Source organism: Artemia franciscana, chromosome 10, assembly GCF_032884065.1.
Source record: "Artemia franciscana chromosome 10, ASM3288406v1, whole genome shotgun sequence".
NCBI classification, from domain to species: domain Eukaryota; kingdom Metazoa; phylum Arthropoda; class Branchiopoda; order Anostraca; family Artemiidae; genus Artemia; species Artemia franciscana.
In genome coordinates, this window is record NC_088872.1 from 10,748,591 (window position 1) to 10,768,370 (window position 19,780).

At 34.7% G+C, this 19,780-nt stretch overlaps 2 protein-coding genes across 9 annotated transcripts in view; one reads left to right on the top strand and one right to left on the bottom strand.

The window, feature by feature from the left end:
* Window positions 1-19,780, bottom strand: part of LOC136031773 (FMRFamide receptor-like) — a 173,784-nt gene that overhangs the window by 42,218 nt on the left and 111,786 nt on the right. For all 7 annotated transcript variants that reach the window (XM_065711536.1, XM_065711532.1, XM_065711533.1 and 4 more), the window contains one exon: window positions 2,522-2,889. In XM_065711536.1, coding sequence (XP_065567608.1) covers window positions 2,522-2,889 — 368 coding nt within the window. The remainder of the gene's footprint in view (window positions 1-2,521; window positions 2,890-19,780) is intronic.
* LOC136031772 (glycogen [starch] synthase-like) overlaps window positions 1-19,780 on the top strand; it is a 94,884-nt gene that overhangs the window by 4,444 nt on the left and 70,660 nt on the right. The gene's annotated exons all lie outside the window — the stretch shown is intronic.

A 19,780-nucleotide genomic window follows, 5' to 3' on the forward strand; every position in this document is an offset into this window, starting at 1 on the left:
GGTGGAATTGCTCGCTAGAGCTCCCGTTGGATTTGTTTGCTAAGGACCCAGTGGAATTAGATGCTAGGGTGCCGTTTTAATTGATCGATAGGGCCTTGGTGAAATTTGATGCTAGGGTCCCATTGGAATTGTTGCTAGGGCCCCTCGTTGGAATTGACTGTTAAGCCCCCCCCCGTTGGTATTGGTTTCTAGGGCTGCTGTTGGAAGTGCTCGGTAGTGGCCCCCGATGAAATTGGTTGCAAGGCCCCCTCCCTCTCCCCGTTGGAATTGGTTGCTAGGGTCCTGTGAAATTGTATGTTAGGACTCCGTTGGAATTGGTTGCTAGGGCCCACATTCTTTAAACGTACCCCTATTACGTAACATATAGGTGAACTATAGTATTGCATAAGACCTAAGTGTCCATAATAACGTCTCGAGGGGTTGGTGCTCTAATGGTGAACCCCCTATGTTTTGGTTTGAACCAATGTAGGTATCACTACTGGTACGATCTATTCGTCATCCTCAGTTGTTGATTTTTATTATGGGTGGGTACGAAAAATTAGTATACTTTTGGGCTTTAATTGTCTGGGAGGGAGTACTGCAGACCGGTCTCGTAATAGAAATATTTCCTTAAATAGCACAGACAAACAACCTTAAAACAAACATAGGTTATTCTGTATATCCGAGGAGATGTCACTCCTTTATATAATTAAATAAAAAAAACAAGTTTTTTTAACTGACAGTAAGGAGCGACATTAAAACTTAAAACGAACAGAAATTACTTCGTATATGAAAGGGGCTGCTTCCTCATCGAAGCCCAGCTCTTTACGCTAAAGTTTGACTCTTTCTCTCAATTCTTCTTTTTAAAACAGTAAAAAACTTTAGCGTAAAGAGTGGGGCGTTGATGAGGAAGCAGCCCCCTTCATATACGAAGTTATTTCTGTTCGTTTTAAGTTTTAATGTCGCTCCTTACTTTCAGTTAAAAAAACATTTTTTTTTTATTTAATTTCTGAACGTTTTTGAATCAATGCATGTTTTGATTTTGGCTCTCCGCAGAGGAAAAATTAAAACGAAATTTGCATATTTTTTTTTTTTTGGCTAAATGGCTTTCTCATAATTATGATCGAATGATTTTGAGAAAAAAAGAGCGGGGGAGGAAGCCTAGTTGCTCTCCGATTTTCGGTTAATTAAAAAGGCAACTAGAACTTTTAATTTTTTACGAATCTTTTTATTAGTAAAAGATATACGTAACTTATAAATTAGCTTACGTAAACAACTTTTGTATTCTCATGTTTTTATTACATATATGAGGGGGTTCGCCCCCTCGTCAGTACCTCGCTCTTTACACTAAAGCTTAAATTTTGTCCCAATTCATTAAGAATGACCCCTGAATCACAAAAGCCGCAGAATAAATAGTTGAAATTACTAAAAATGCTTTAGCGTAAAGAGCGAGGTATTAGGAGGAGGTGAGCCCCTCATATGGGTAATAATTTTTGTTCGTTTTAAGTTTTAATGCTGCTTTTTACTTCCAGCTGAAAAAAAAAAAATTCGTATTTATTTTTTCATTGTTTTTTTTTAAGTAATGCTAGTAAATCCTGCACTCCCTTCATGGAAATTTTCTTCCCCCATGACAAATTCCTCGATGGAAAGTTCCCCCAGCATATCCCCCTCTTCTCAACCCCTGCCTCCAACCAAAAAATCCTCCTGAAAACACCTGTACACTTCCCAATAGCCATTAGCCTACTATATGTAAGCACTAGTCAAAGTTTGTAGCTTGTAGCCCCTCCCACGGGGATTGTGGGGGAGTAAGTCGTCCCCAAAGACATATTTATAAGGTTTTTCAACTACACTGAATAAAATGGCTGTCTCAGAATTTTGATCCGTTGACTTTGGGAAAATAATTAGCGTGGGAGGGGGCCTAGGTGCCCTCCAATTTTTTTGGTCACATAAAAAAGGGCACTAGAACTTTTCCTTTCCGTTAGAATGAGCCCTCTTGCAACATTCTAGGACAAGTGGGTCGATACGATCACCCCTGGGGAAAAAAAAAAACAAAAAAAAACAAATAAACACGCATCCGTGATCTGCCTTCTGGCAAAAAACACAAAATTCCACATTTTTGTAGATAGGAGCTTGAAACTTCTTCAGTAGGGTTCTTTAATACGCTGAATCTGATGGTGTGATTCGTTAAGATTCTATGACTTTTAGGGGGTGTTTCCCCCTATTTTCTAAAATAACGCAAAGTTTCTCAGGCTCGTAACTTTTGATGGGTAAGACTAAACTTGATGAAACTTATACATTTAAAATCAGCATTAAAATGTGATTCTTTTGATGTAGCTATTGGTATAAAAATTCCATTTTTTATAGTTTTGGTTACTATTGAGCCGGGTCGCTCCTTACTACAGTTCGTTACCACGAACTGTTTGAAAGATTCGGCTGTTGACGCTGAAGATTCGCCTTTTTTAAACACTTCAAGAATTAATAATTTAAAGCATCAGTGATAGAACTAAAGCGTGTTGTATCCAAATAAAACAAATAAACTTACTTGAAGCATCTGTCAGCCACATACAATAAGGTCTTGCATGCCAGTAGGCCCTATAGGACACATCATTGGTGCCTGGATAATGTTCTAGCGACAAGATAAATATACAAATTAAGTACAATGTGTCAGACGTTGCCAAAGCTGTTAGATATAAGTTTGTGGAACTCCGCATTCCCCGACTCATCAATATAACCATTGATACAATGTTTCCAAGAACTCCAACTGCCACAACGATGGGAACTAGAACACGTTGTATCCAAAAACGAGAACCGTCACGAAAGGCTAGGGCAAACTCGCAGTCCATATCGAAGCTAATTCCTGTTTCTGATGTCACACTGTCAACAAGGTAATCAGAAAATGAAATAGGTGGCCTAAAAATAAAAGATTGCTTTTTACGGCAATACTAAGGGTGTTATCAATTACCTGATTATTTGATTGTCAAGACCAGACAAAAATCGCAAGAAAATATAACGGAAAAATAACATAAAAAGAGCCTGACGATTCTAACTCCTGAAGAAAACCCTAATAAGGAAAGAACTGCTTGCTCACCAGAACTAATTCCTATTTCCGATGTCAAACTATCAAGAAGGTAATCAAAAAAATGAAAGAAGTAGCTTACGATGGTGAAAAAGTGCTATTTAAAATAATATCGAAGATGTTATTAATTACCAGATTATGTGACTGTCAAAACCTGACAAATTTTTAGAAAATGAAAAATAGAATAGAGAGTCTTAGGCTTTTTAAACTTTAGAAGAAAGTATGAAAAACGAAAGACTTGCCTCTTTTATCAATGCAACAACCAACACACTTGAATGAGGGCCTATGGGAATTCATGGTTTTTGATTGGATGATAAGAATTCCCGTCACCTTTTTCATACACGAAAGACTCTGAGAAAGAAGATGGGTAGGGGGAGGGGTATTTGTGGTATTTAAAGCGAATATGATATTGTTATTTATTGCCTGTCAGTAAGACGATCTAAACTCGTTCAAAATAGTACAAAATAAAAACAAGAAATAAACCAAATAGAAACAGGCAATCTTAAATGTAAAAAAGAACGCGAACAAGGAATACATTCTTTTTTTATTAATACAGCAATCATAATGCACTTGAATGAGAGCCAGTGATGGATCCTAAATTTCAAGGGATTGGGTGGATTTCTAGGATTGCTATTACCTTTTTTACGTGCATTTTTTCTTATTAAAATATGTTCCAGACTATTAGAGGGAGTTGTCAGACTCTCGTATTTTAGGGTAGTGAAACCAATTACGGGGCCAGGGCAAAGAAACGATTGCGCACAAATTTCAATACGAAATAGTCCTAAAAACTTTCTAAATAGTCCTAAAAGAAATAGTCCTATAAACAAAATAGTCCTAAAAACAAAATACTTTCAAATTCATAGGTTAATCCTATCTGCAACTTGAAGAATGTTTTGTAAATTGGAATAATTTATAGACTTGCCTATTATAGATATGCCTTGGCAAACACGAATGGTTACAACAACAAAAGAGAGAATAATGAGGACTTTTTTCCCAAGACAGTGAACCAACAAAACCTATTTGAATATTTCGGCCCTATATCTAAGGGCCGTCTTCAGCAAAGACAATAAAAAACAATAAAACACTTACAATAAAAGTTCTCAGTAAAAATCCATTTTTTTTTAAATAGCCTTGTTGCTTTTTTTTTTTTAAACACACCAGTAAATGATTCAAATACACCCACAAGCACGATTTACCTACCTTATATTCCGAAAATTACTTCAAATCTGAAAAAAAGATAGTTTAAAGAACAATTTACGTGTTGTATTCACAAACAATTTAAGTATAATGAATCTTGTCAATTCTGGTAAGGATAAAACCCCAGTTACTCGTCTACGAGGAGTGTATCAAATACCATGCAGTTGTGGGAAATTATTATATTCGTCGAACCCACCAAAATATAGGAACAAGATTACAGCAACACAAAGAAAGTATTAAAAAAGCATTGAAATCTAAAAAAAACTCCATATCTTTCAATTCAGCTTTAAGTAATCATATTTTTGAAAATCCAAACCATTATGTTCTATTTGACGGAACAATTCTAATTAGCAGTGACCTACGAATCAAACAAACTGTCCGCGAGGCAATCGAAATCAAACGAAACTGAAATAATAATACATCCCTAAATAGAGACTTGGGTGAATACACACTCAACCCTATGTACACAAAATTAATTATAGAAAATAATCTAATTCAAAATAAAACAAAAATAGGAACGAACAAAAACATGCCCAATCCCAAAAGAACTATCAGATTAGCTATATTGAACTATCAGCGTATCCAAAAACCTTATTGTACAAGTTTCAAGCCCTTATCGACAAAAATGTGGAATTTCGCATTTCTAACGGAAATTAAAAGTTCTAGTGCCCTTTTTAAGTGACCAAAAAAATTGGAGGGCGCCCAGGTCCCCTCCCACGCTCATTTTTCATCGAAGTCACCGGATCAAAATTCTGAGATGGCCATTTTATTCACCATAGTCGAAAAATCTAATAACTATATCTTTGGGGACGACTTACCCCCCCCCCCCGCAGTCCTCGTGGGAGGGGCTGCAAGTTACAAACTTTGACCTGTGTTTACATATTGTAATGGTTACTGGGAAGTGTACAGACGTTTTCAGGGGGATTTTTTTGGTTTGGGGAGGGTTACGTGGGAGGATCTTTCCATGAAGGAACTTCTCATGGGGGAAGAGACTTTCAATGGAGGGGGCGCAGGATTTTCTAGCATTATTTATAAAAACAATGAAAAAATAAATATGAAAAGTTTTTTTCTGCTGAAAGTGAGGAGCAGCATTAATACTTAAAACGAGCAGAAATTATTACGCATATGAGGGGTTTACCTCCTCGTAATACCTCGCTCTTTACGCTAAATTATTTTTAGTTATTTCAACTATTTATTCTACGGCCTTCGTGATTCAGGGGTCATTCTTAAGGAATTGGGACAAAATTTAAGCTTTAGTGTAAAGAGCGAGGTATTGGCGAGGGGTGAGCCCCCTCATATACGCAATAAAACATTCGAATATAAAAGTTCGCTACTTAGGTTAATTCGTAAGTTACGTATATTTTTTACTTATGAAAACGTTAGGAAAAAATTAAAAGTTAAAGTTGCCTTTTTATGTAATCGAAAATTGGAGGGCAACTAAGCCTCCTCTCTCGCTCCTTTTTTCTCAAAATCTTCCAATTATAACTATGAAAAACCCATTTAGCCCAAAAAAATTAATATGCAAATTTCGCTTTAATTATTTATGCGCGGAGAGCCAAGATCAAAAAATGCATTAATTTAAAAAAGTCCAGAAATTAAACAAAAAAAAAACAAGTTTTTTTAAATGAAAGTAAGGAGCGACATTAAAACTTAAAACGAACAGAAATTTCTCTGCATATGAAAGTGGCTTTTCCTCCTCAAAGCCTCGCTCTTTACGCTAAAGTTTTTTAAATTTTTAAGAAGTCGAGTCAATAGAAAGAGTCAAACTTTAGCGTAAAGAGCGAGGCGTTGAGGACGAAAAGCCCCTTTCATATACGGAGTAATTTCTGTTCGTTTTAAGTTTTAATGTCGCTCCTTACTTTCATTTAAAAAATCTTGTTTTTTTTTGTTTAATCGCAATAAGAAATCATTCCAATTTTTAATAAATACAGTTAGTGAAATAAATGAACCTTTTTATCTTGTAAAATGTTAGCTTTTATCACACAGTCTTAGCTGAACTTTTCGTTAAGAAGTAATGATGCCAAGGCTATTTAAAAAAAAATAGATTTTTAACTGAGAACTTTTATTGTAAGTGTTTTATTGTTTTTTATTTTCTTTGCTGAAGACGGCCCTTAGATATAGGGCCGAAATATTCAAATAGGTTTTGTTGGTTCACTGTCTTAGGAAAAAAGTCCTCATTATTCTCTCTTTTGTTGTTGTATTATGGAAAGGCAGTGTGGTCTTCGTCATTATTTACGAATGGTTACCCCAAAATGATCCTATTTGCTCAAGAGGTTTCCAAGCAAACTTTACTTGTGGTTATTTTGAACCCAGAGGATGTCTACTAAAATACTTCAAAGAACAAACAAAAAAATTTTGATATCGAAAGAATCAAATTTCCCCATAGAGAGTCATAAAAATAATTCACCTTTCCCCACTTAGTTACACCGTCAGAAATTGCAAAATACTTGTAACAAACTTTTAAGCTTTACGCAAATGATTATAAGAAAATAATTTTTCTTTACCGAAAGATCGGCTGTGGACGTTTCGGTCGTAAAGATACGTTTCGGTTGTTTTTAACAACTGAAAATAATTAGAGAATTATACAATATATGATAATGGTGGGAAAAGGGGTCTAAAGGAAACTAATCTGTAAGTCTGTGCCTAAGGACTATAAAGTAAATGTGGAGAGGGAGCCCACTTTCAGAATTCACGCACACTAGGTGGCGAGTGCCAAGCCTGGTGGAAGTGTGCCAGGCGAGGCAGAAAATGTTCCAAGCATCATGGAGCTATGTGGCACTCATGGCGTTCTGAGATGGACAAAAGGTGACGGAGAGTGGGTATCCCTTTGAAAATGCTATTGTTATACCTTAAATGACGTGGCATAAATGGTATTCATTAATTAATCAAACGATGAAGGGATAAGGATAAAAGAGAGGTTTCTACGATTGTTGTGCGATTGTTCTACGAAGTTATGATAATCACAGGACTGTCTACTTCATATTTATATTTGGTCTGTGTTGCGACAGCACCCCGAGACATTTAAAAAATAGAGCATACAGAACAAGAGGAACATCAAAATGTTGACATGAATTGAAGGTTGACAACGTTAAAACGTTGACATTAATTTAAGGTTGATCCGGTGAACCAACATGACTTAATGTCACATACGAAAACGTTAGGGAACTTGGAAGCTTATGATATGTAACAAATAGTTAAATTATTATTATGATTTCTTTATTTAGGAAAATTGACTTGAAATCACGAAATATAGGCCTCGAAGATGTGATATTGTCTACCACATCCTTACCAAAAGGGGTTAAATGAATAAAAATGGTAGACTGAGTCATATACAATTTCCAGGCCAGGTTTTCATGCTGAATCGATTCATAAAGTTTTATAATTACAGAACTTACATAGAATTGAAGTTCTATAATGTATTAGAATTCTTCAACAGCAGTTGATAAGTCTCACATAGTGTGTTTTTGACAGCTCAATTCTTCTCCAAAAATTCTTTCAATCAATTAGATTTGTATAGCTATGATTTTGATTAAAATAACATCAAAACCATTTTGACCTAATGAATATTTTCTTTATAAGAGCGACAAAATAGTTCGTTTTCAGCTGTAAATTCTTGGTTGATGTATTTGACCGTTTATTGCACGGCGCGGGAAATGCATAGTTTTGTATGGATCAGGGTTGCATCCCAAAAAAATAATTGGGGGGGGGGTATAAAAAATAAAAAAGCACAAAAAATATATTTATGTTGACTTTTACGTTTTTTATGAGTCTGACAAACATTTTAAGGGCTTAAAACCCCTAAATCCCCCTGGATACAGCCCTGACATGGATTCTGAAGCTTATTCAAATTAAAGTTCATCTTTGATTCTTGAAACTTTTATGTAACCTCAATAGTCTACTATTTAACATCTGCATGGGGACCTAGGGCAACAGATCTTGTTATATTGTTATTGCGGTCTGCAAGGGTATACCCACTATTTTTTTTGCCCCTCCCCCATATTTTGAAATTATATTTTGTCCCCCCTCTAATTTCTTCTGTGATACTCTAATAAATTTCAGGTGACACTTATTCAAGGTTCCTGCAATTTTAAAGGCTTTGAAATTGCAATAATATCGCAAATTGGGGGAAAAAAGTCTAGAAATTTAGTTAGAAAGGTACGATTATTACTGCTGCTACAGATTTAATACAGAGCAGAAAACAATTACGCTCCTCCTCTACCGCAATTTATTTAAAGCATCACTTCCTCTTCCTCAAACCTTTACTTTTTCTTATGAAGTTCCTGTTTCCCATGAACCTCTTCTTATTACCTCTTCCCTCCCCATTTGGAGAAGAGCCAGTTGCGTAAACTGGGGAAGGGGTATTTAATCCAGTGTTTTGCCCCCCATATTTTGAAAAAATATTTATCCCCCCCTCTAATTTTTTCTGAGTCGACGTCACTGGAACGAGCCGTTTTTCATTCGGCCCTAGTTGTTTCAGTAGTTAAGTAGTGCTGTGTTGGATCAAGGTTTATTCGAAAAAAATACTACCAAAAGGAAACCCTACTAGTTTAAATCTTAGAAAATTGTACCTATACCCTAAAAAATTTGTTCCAGATATTGTTAATTTTTCGCAATCGGTCTTTAAACAATGTAATTATGAAACGAATTTTCATTTTCCCCATATAGAACTTCTATCGAAGACCAATCACAGCATAAACTATACAGTTTTGCAAAGTCCATTCTTTTCAATTGCTTAAATAAAAAAAAAAGGTTTTTTTTTTAACTACAAGTAAGGAGTGACACTAAAACTTAAAACGAACAGAAATTATTCCGTATATGAAGGGGCTGTCCCCTCGGCAATACCTCGCTCTTTACGCTAAAATTTGACTCTTTCCCACAACTCTACTTTTTAAAACAATAAAAAACCTTAGCGTAAAGAGCGAGGCGTTGTGGAGGGGAGAACCCCTTCATATTCGGAATAATTTCTGTTTGTTTTAAGTTTTAGTGTCGCTCCTTTCTTGCAGTTAAAAAAAATACTTGTTTTTTTTTTTTTAATTTCTGAACGTTTTTTAATTAATGCATGCTTTAATTCTGGCTCACCGCACATAAATAATTAAAACGGAATTTGCATATAGTTTTTTTTCGGCTAAATGGCTTTCTCATAGTTTTGATCAGAAGATTTTGATACAAAAAAGGAGGTGGGGGAGGAGGCCTAGTTGCCCTCCAGTTTTTGGTTACTTAAAAAGGCAACTAGAACTCTTTTTTTTTACGAACGTTTTTATTAGTAATAAATATACTTAACTTAAGAATTAACTTACGTAACGAACTTCTATATTTTTATTACGTATTTGAGGGGGTTCAGCCACTAGTTAATACCTCGCTCTTTACACTAAAGCTTGAATTTTGTCCCAATTCTTTAAGAATGACCCCTGAATTCCAAAGACCGTAGAATAAATAGTTGAAATTACTAAAAATACTTTAACGTGAAGGGCGAAGTATTGTGGAAGAGATGAACCTCCTTATTTACGTAGTAATTTCTGTTCTTTTTAGGTTTTAATGCTGCTCCTTACTTCAAGCTGATTTTTTTTGTCTCATTGTTTTTCTTAAATGATGCTAGAAAATTCTGCATCCCCCCATGGAGGTTCTCTTCCCTCATGATAAATTCCTCCATGGAAAGGTCCTCCCATGTAACCCCCTCCCCCCTTCAGCACGAAAAAGTCCCCCTGAAAACGTCTGTACACTTCCCAATAACCATTACTATATGTAAACAATAGTCAAAGTTGGTAACTTGCAGCCCCTCCCCCAGGGACGGTGAGGGATTAAGTCGTCCCAAAAGACATAATTATTGGATTTTTCGACTACACTGAACAAAGTGGCTATCTCAGAATTTTGATCCGGTCATTTTGAGAAAAATTAGCGTGGGAGGGGGCCTAGGTGCCCTCCGATTTTTTGGTCACTTGAAAAAGGCACTAGAACTTTTAAATTCCGTTAGAATGAGCCCTTTCGCGACATTGTAGGACAATTGGGTTGATACAATCACCCCTGGAAAAAGAAAATAAGCACACATCCGTGATCTGTCTTCTGGCAAAAATTACAAAATTCATATTTTTCTTTTTAGGAGCTTGAAACTTCTACAGCAGGGTACTCTGATACGCTGAATTCGACGAAGTGATTTTCATTAAGATCCAATGACTTTTAAGTGGGAGGGGGGGTTCTCCCTATTTTCTAAAATGAGGCAAATTGTTTCAGGCTCGTAACTTTCGATAAGTAAGAATAATGATGAGACTTATATATTAATCTAAGACTTATATAAGAAACTTGATGAGACTTATATATTTAAAATCAGAATAAAAATGCGATTCTTTTGATGTAACTAATGGTACTAAAATTCCGTTTTTTAGAGTTTCGGTTACTATTGAGTCGGTCGCTCCTTACTACAGTTCGTTACCACGAACTGTTTGATGAAAGTCTAGGAAACACTGAGAATCACTTTTCCTTGGCTCTGTCTTCGCAAGTACACAATACTGAATTGCCCAAATGCAATTGTTCCAATCGAAATCCGTTCCAACAATCCCATTTAATACGTTTACTCCAACCACTTCCCCCTGTGGCACTAGTGCTGTTGTGTTCCATTTTTCTTTTATAAATAATCGGATGACTGGGTACTTGTGTAATTAGTTACAATCGATTGCAGACAGATAAGCTAAATAGAGCAAACTTCTTGAGTAGGTTTGGTATAATACACAAGTACCGGATAGGTATTTGATATAATACGTTCTGGGCGGTCTTCTTTCAATAATTATTTTATAATTTCTACAATTTTGTTACTAAAGTCTTATATTTTCGTCAAATTTTAGTTTACTTCATTACAATTAACCTAACTTCACTTCTTGAGTGTGGTCACTATAATACACAAGTACCACCTAACCACCTCCATATATAAATATTTAATTAAAATATACCTGCATCATAGTTTTTCTCACTAAGACCAAGATAATTATAACCGATTGCAGACAGACAAACTGTTTTTACTCAGATCAAACCTTTTGATCCGAGTAGATCAAACCTCTTGATCAGATCAAACCTCTTGACTTTACTCAAGCAAACCTCTTGAGTGTGTTCGGGATAATACACAACAACCAATTACCATATGTCGGTCAGGGACACACCGATTTTTGTGGATTTTAAGAACTTCTTATTCAAATAATTTTACTTCGGTAGGTCACTGTGCAAAACAATCCTGTGTACGTGCCTGATACCAGTTTATTTACACTTTCATGGGCAACAGGAAAGCCTCAAAATTGCTTTTTGCTTTCTCTTGAAAAGTTGCCATTTTTTACTTTGGATGTGTGCAAGTGACAACCCCACTATTGTAGAAAAATATTTATATTCACATTATCAGCCACTTACTTACAAAATACACCTTACAAAATTACATACAAAATGAATTTAGTTTCATTTTGAAGCCTTTAATCCAAATTACTTAAGTTTCTACTTCAAAGACTGTAATTATTTTCATTATCATATCATATCTGGATTATAGAGAGGTTTCCAAAATAGCATAGCCTTGAAGTAGGTTTTAGTAGCGTGACTCTAAAATAGCGTAGCAACGATTGAGTTCTAAACTGTTAGCAACTTGCTATAAAATTGAAAATTGCTGTAAACTTGCTGAGCATTTATAAAATTGAATTGGTTTTCCAAAAACGAAGCGGTAAAACACTTTTTGTTGTGCTTCTTGGCCTTTAAGTACGAATCATAGAGAAACTAAATTCATATTATAAAAAAATACATATATTTCCAAAGATAATCTTCAGAGTCCTAATCTTAGGCGTTGGTTTTTCGAATTATTTTGCGTAAGCTCAATCTCGTATAACATGTTCAAAATATTCAAAAAAATTACACAGATTAGCATTTCGGGGTTATTACAACGGTGTGCTGCAATTAAACCTCATAGCTTATTATTTAAACCTAATAGCTATTTATTACATTCTGATTGACTTACGAGACTGCTAGACTACATTCATTTTTGTTGTTAAAAATAATCTTCAGAGTATTAATCTCATATGATACTTTTTAACTTAACTTTGGTTGAGGATAATCTCATGCTTTATATAAGAAAATATCTAAACAATGGTAAAGAATATTGCTCTGAGATTCTCAACTGTATATTGCAATGAAACCCAAAAGTATGTCGTTTGATCTAAAAAAAAACCATTGCATATGCATCGATTTACATATTGCATTTATTGGCTAAATTCACATTTGTTCTTAAAAAGAAAGTCTTAAGTCCTTCACACTGTAGTCTTCTTTTTCATTCGTAAGTTTATACAAATTCACCTCTTCATAAACCTTTCAGAAACAAAGACTTTTTTCATAAGAAATTACGTCTCCATTTTAGGATAATATATTTTTGAACAGTACGATTGAAAATGGGTTGAGGAGCATCAGGAAAAATAAACTCCTTCCATTTTTTAGAATCAATTTATTCGAGGGCAATTTGTCTAGATTAGGTTGGTTAGATAAATATCAAAACTTATCAAACTATTCTTTCCAGAATAGGAGAAAACACCCTTGTAAGTGAAACTACTCGCAACTACGATTTCTTTTTCTGGAATAACTCTGCTGATACCCAGCAAAAGATGGGTATCATTGATGAATGTTTCTCATATACACTATTTGTTGGGTTGCGTGTCCGAGGACTATCATTAATTTGCTTCATTGGCCAGTATTCAAGCTTTAGTCTATAATTGGGCCATAATTGGTTGAATTAGACTATTTCTTGTCTTTTGATTCACATTATGGAACTAAATTTTATCTGCGTTCAACATATTAAAGGAACGAATAGAGAACAATTGATAATACTATCCAGAAGTTCTACAGATCAATCTTATTGTATAGTCATACTATAGTAGTATAGTAATAGCACAATGAAACTAATGTTGTTATTAAAACTAAGTTATTAATAAAAATATTATTTGAAACTAATGTAAAAACTATTACTAATTGTAAATCTGTAATAATAATTTGTAATATATTTTATTTCTTATATGCTCCTTTGGCAGTTCTTGGTGGACTGCCACCAAGAACTTCTTGGTGGCACGAAGTTTACAAAAGAATTAGGGTGATGTTTAAACTGTGGCTTTTTTCCATGACGGAGATTGCTTTGTTTGACTTTTCTGAAGATATGCACATATAAATCATTCACTTCTGCTGTTCTTTCACTACTGAGGACTACCTCCAGGCACCAAATGTTGGAGTGCTACTGTTTCTTGATTAAGCGTCGGATGGCCACATATCCATATTATAAGGAAAACCTTCTTCGGCTTTAGCCAGGACTACCACAGGGTGTATATTTTTATAATGTGCAGCCCGTTTTTTTCTTTTAAACTATCATTTGCGAGTAGGCCAACATGTCAAGAAAGGACTATTTCTTATATTTAAACATTTAGTTAGAGTTAGTAAATTTTGAAGAAAAAGTAAGTGTTATTTGGAATCTCCAGCTTTTGTAGTTTTATTTATTCTTACTTTATCAGCTTACCACCAGGTGCACATATAATTTCTGAAGACTTTTTTTCGTCTTGTAGTAGTTTTTTGTCGGTAAAATAATGAGTTTAAAAAAATGAAAAGCCTCCCTGGTTACAAGTAACTTAGGGATGAACATCAGTATAAAAGCTATTCATGAGTCCAAACGGCTAACACCATGTCTATCTGTGCTATTGGGTTTCAACGTTGAAACTTTCAACGTTGGCATTGAATCTTTCTAAACCAGTTAAGAATTTTTTTTTAAGTCTTTAAAATTGCTAGGAAAAAATAAAACGTTTTAGCCATCAAAGGACTAAATTACTTAGAATCAAATTTGGTTAATTCCATGCTAAAATTGGGAATTTAAAAATCGTATCTGATATTTTAAAACTTTGGAAATAGTTGCCAAAAAACATTTGTTGAGCTTAAATCAAAGGGAAGATTAGCAGGATAACGTATATTTAATTCCCTTTCGATCTCTCTTATCTACGTTTTCCTAATGATCCTCCCTTTGAGTACAGCTTAGAAAAGCTTGATGTTCTTTTGTTGAGAATTTTTTCGGCAGTAACTGCTAGTGATAATTTGTGGTTGTATTTCTTGTAAAAAAAATTCTAAGTTTAAAAAATATTTTAAAAAGACTTCAAGATCTAGGACAATAATTTGTTTTTAGGTTTGCAATTACTATACCTCCAACGTGTAAGAAAATCAGTTACGACTTCTAGGTGTTACAGTAGCAAGAAATGAAACGAACATGGAACCATTTGCTGGGCTCAAAAGAACACCCCAAAAAATTGCTTGACAATTAGTCTTGATCATATGACTGGTGCATTATAACTAAGTGAGGGATGGACCTATTTTATAAAGTTTCTCTGTCGTTCATTTTATGGATTTGATCAATTTGACAATCGAGCCGCTGAATTAGGGCTTAATTTTATTATTATTATTTAATTATTATCACATTAATAATTTCATCAGCCAATTAATCAATCTACTCTTTTATTTGACTGAATAATTGTCAATCAAATGAATAGTAGTCAATTTAATCAATCATTTTCATTTCGACTAAAATAAATAATAATCAATTTAAATCAATTTAACCTTTTTAAAGTATAAACCATATTTGTGTTCTCTCTATGTCAATTCGTGCTGTTGTAAATTCAGACTTTTTTCAGCCCAGGAGTGAAAGATACATAAATCTACAAATAAACTCGTATTAATTAAAACTTTATATACAGATAAATCATCACTAGAAATGAAAAATATGTTGACTGTTATGACAAGGATAAATGAGGTGACTTTGACTTCTGTGATGGAACAAGAAAAAACGGAATGGAGTATCCTCAATAAATAAAATTAAAATAGAGAAATATGTAAATAGCAATTTAAATTTTTAATCAAGAAGAAAAATAAACAAACCAAAGTAAAGCCCATTACATCTGAAAATTTTATCAAAGGGAGAAGCCATATTGAAGAGCTAAATGAACAAAAATACGGGGACAAAACGAGAAAATGTTGGTGGTGAACGAAAAATGAGTTACATCAAAGCCAGTCATCAGCTGTTGATACTGAAATATGTAGAAATCCCAAGGTGTCAATTTAAAAACAAAACTATCTGTAAATCTGCGCTACACTGTATAGTGTAGATTTCTGGAAAGTTTTGTTTTTAAATTGGCACCCTTTGATTTTTGACCTGAATAAATGATCTATATAGCTCACGAGTTTGAGAAAACCTTGCGAAATCCCAACTTTTGAAACTTTAATACCTGCTGTCGGAAAGCCAGCAGCATGAAAGTCATAAGACCATTTTTTTTGTCCCAATAAATTTTTAGTAGATATGGGTACTTTCGTCTAGGTATGTGAGGCTCCTAAGTGGAATAAAAAAGAATTTTCGCACGCAGAGCAATGGTCTGCTTTGCTAGGTTTCTCAGTTGTCTGCCCTGAGCTGGGGGTGTAATACGTTGTTGGGGACATTCATCTGACGGAATGCGCTCCTTCAAATAGATTCCCTATTTTCCTTTAGTCCAAAATATTTGGCGCATTAGTTTCAAGAAGACCTTCTTTCAAAAATGAAAGAAGGGTTGGATCCTTCTGAAAATTATTATTCTTATGTCCAGAGAGAAGGTCAATATTGGCGATGGGGGGGGGTAATTGGCTTAAATAGTCTCTCAAATGATTCAAAGTTAATATTCTCTTAGTATTTCTGATATTGGTAAAGCACCGCAGATCCACTTTTTTTTTTACTAAAACGCGGCTTTGAAGAACAGACAGTTTTCATGATTTTGGTTCTTTCCGCTAGGGCTATTTAGTCAGGATACAACGGGATACTTTTTTGACGTCTCAACCATTCTGTATGAAATATCCATCTCATTTCTTAAAGTAAATTCTGGTTCGAGATGTTTTTATTTCAGCTTAAAATAGCACAAGACAAAAATACTGCAAAGAAACTGCCGCAAGGCCGGGAATAAAATATTATTTCAACGATGTATTTTTTCAATTTTTGAGGAAGAAGGCTCAAATTGATTACTAAATGCAAACTGAATCCCGTTAGTAGCATTGGAAGGGCAACCCTCTCCCGCCCCTTTTTTATCAGAATCATCTGATCAAAACTATGAGAAAGCCATTTAGCCAAGAAAAAAATTAATGTGCAAATTTCGTTTTAATCATTCATGTGCAGTGAGCAAAAATGAAAACATGCATTGATTCAAAAATATTCAGAAATTAGATAAAAAAAACAAGTTTTTTTCTCTTTTGGTGCTTTGACACTAGACTTTTGGTGCTTAGACACTTCCCTAATTATAGTCCTTAAAAGTTTTACTATAATAAAAATGCTCTCTCCATTTCTTCTTCATTTTTGTCATCTCATGTAAGATGTTCGTTCATATGTGTAAGGTGTTTGCTTCTGTTTTAAGAGCATCTTTTCTCAGTGATAAAATTTTAAGCTTAGCTTATGGACATTAAGATTTGGAATTAAAGCCACAACAATTAGATAATTTTGACTGTTAAAGTCGAAAGTTTCCCTAACTTTGGTCTTGTGTAAAGGATATTTTTCCCAGTTAAAGAAGTAATAAAGAGAGCAGACTGGAGAACGAGCAATTTTTTCATTTTGTAACGTAATTACATTTACAAAAGAAAGTTTCTGGATGATATAACTAAGTTTTAAAATCTTTAAAAAAAGACAGCAGATGCTTAGACATTAATTTTATTTATAGTCAATTGAAACGAAAATTAAGATAAGGTTAACATCTGATTTTCGAGGACAGCCTTACAGGCGCAACTCCATGTCGTAGCACTCTTTTCAGAGTTTCGAAGATACTCTCTCAGACTCTTTTCAGAGTTTCAGATTTTTTTCGAGATAAAAATCTGGTGCTTAAATTAGTTTTTCCAGCAAAAGAAGGCTTCAAATAGGAATTAGAATTTAGAAGAGTAAAACCCTGACGTAATGATTGAATCGATTCCTCGCACTGAGGTGTGGATCGAGGGCATTGTAACAAGAGTGCCGATGAGCGAAATGGGGGGGTGTAACAAAGGTGCCAATAATTGACCAAATTGACAAACGAGTGAAAAAAGGAAAAAAACAGGGAAAGATGAGGTCAAAAAAATCTAGTGGGGGGAAGGCAGTCCCCTGGACCTGCCAGTGCTCTCACTCTAAAAAGTTGAGAGTAATTCCTTTGCTTTAAAAGTCTTATAAACACATTTGTACGGTTTCACTGATGAAATAACAAGCTATTTAAGGCCTACACATGACCTGTTAGCGAATATGGAGTGATGTAATGGGCATGGGCGAGGCTTCAGTCACTGTCTTATACCCATCTAAGTAGGCCTAAATCTATAACGTAAACCCCACTTTTAATAATTTTGAGAATTTCCAAGGGGATCAATTCACGAAGATGAAGGGAGGCTACGATTTTACCGTTTTTTAATGAAGAAAAGACTGATTTTTCGAAATCCATACAAGGCGTTCCAGCATACGTGTCTAATGACACAGTGACACTTTTGTTTTATTTAATCAGCAACGAAAAAAGTCACGCTTAAGGGACTTAGTGCCAGCGAGAGAGGCAAAAAAAGCCTTTCTAACGGCTGAAAGCCCATGGTAAAAAAGAAGGTCTTGTGAAAAAAAGGGTAAAGAATACGGCATTGGACTTTACAGCCCCAATCGTGGGTGCTGGTCTCCGTTTCTTGGCCCTTGATCTAGGGAGTGCAATGGGGCCAGCCAGGTATTTTGCCAGCCTCAGTTGACGGATAACGATTGTCTTGTACAGGAAGGGGAAACAATAGGAAAAAACTAAAGAAAAGAATACTAAGGAAAGGAGAGCCAATAAGAATGCTAAAAAGAAGCAGGTACGACTATGGCCTGTTCCAATCATCAAACAGTTCGTGGTAACGATCTGTAGTAAGCGACCCGGCTCAATAGTAACCAAAAACTCTAAAAAATGGAATTTTGATACCAATAATTACATCAAAAGAATCGCATTTTGATGCTGATTTTAAATATATAAGTTTAATTAATTTAATTTCAATTCATCAAGATTAATTTTACCCATCAAAAGTTACGAGCCTGAGAAAATTTTACTATTTTAAAAAGTAGAGTTAAGAGAAAGAGTCAAACTTTAGCGTAAAGAGCGGGGCGTTGATGAGGAAGAAGCCCCTTTCATATACGAAGTAATTTCTGTTCGTTTTAAGTTTTAATGCCGCTCCTTACTTTCCGCTAAAAAAAACTTGTCTTTTTTATTTTATCTTACAAATGAATTAAGGCAAAGAGGGATCTGTTCACCGCAATTGTACATAAGCTTCTTAAGATATAGACAACTTATGACTCTTGTTACACCATTCATGGCAAGGCTCAACCTGACTATTAAATTGGTGCATTAAAATTAAGATCAAAGGCTTAAGGCATTTTGGTGAGTTTCAGAAATGGCGACATAAAATGGATCGCTAGTCAAATAGCCTACACATTAGCGTATACCCATTTTGATAACTTGCGGAGGTGTATATGCGTATTAAATGTTGTTTTTTTTTTGCTTTTCGGAGATAAAAAAAAGAGAAGGTTTGCAGAAACAAAAGTTAGAAAAGCGGCACTACACAATTTGTTCTTACAATATTTCAAATAAAGTATTTGTATTCATATTCATTCGTGAAAGGAGCATTGAATTTGCAAAACAGAAAAAATGTATTTCCAAATTAGATATTTCTAATTATAAAGTACGTGCATTTTTGTGTTTTGTACTATTAAATAAAAAGGCAAGTATTTTCAGCTGAAAGTAAGGAGCAGTATTAAAAGTTTAAACAAGTAGAAATCATCCTATATATGAGGGGGGCTGTCCCATCCTCAGTCCCTCACTTTTAAGCTAAAGTTTTTTTAGAACTTTAGGAGAGCTTCTTATCAAATAGTTCGTGGTAACTGTTGTAACAGTTAGGAGCGTGGTAACATGGTAAGGAGCGACCCGGGTTAATAGTAACCGAAACTCTAAAATACAGAATTTTGATACCAATAGTCACATCAAAAGAATTGCATTTTAATGCTGATTTTAAATATATAAGTTTCATCAAGTTTAGTCTTACCTATCAAAAAGTTACCAGCCTGAGAAAATTTGCCTTACTTAAGAAAATAGGGGAAAATAGCCCCTAAAAGTCATATAATCTTAACAAAAATCAAACCATCTGATTCAGCGTATCCGAGAACCCTACTGTAGAAGTTTCAAGCTCCTATTTAAAAAAATGTGGAATTTTGTATTTTTTGCCAGAAGACAGATCACAGATGCACGTTTATTTGTTTGTTTTTTTTTTTTTTTTCCAAGGGTGATCGTATCGACCCAGTGGTCCTAGAATGTTGCTAGAGGGCTCATTCTAATGGAAATTAAAAGTTATAGTGCCCTTTTTAAGTGACCAGAAAAATTGAAGGGCACCTAGGCCCCCTCCCACGCATAATTTTTCCCCAAAGTAGCCAGATCAAAATTTCGAGATGGCCCTTCTTATCATAAGGGAAGAGAATTTCCATGAAGGGTGCGCAGGATTTCCTAGTATTATTTG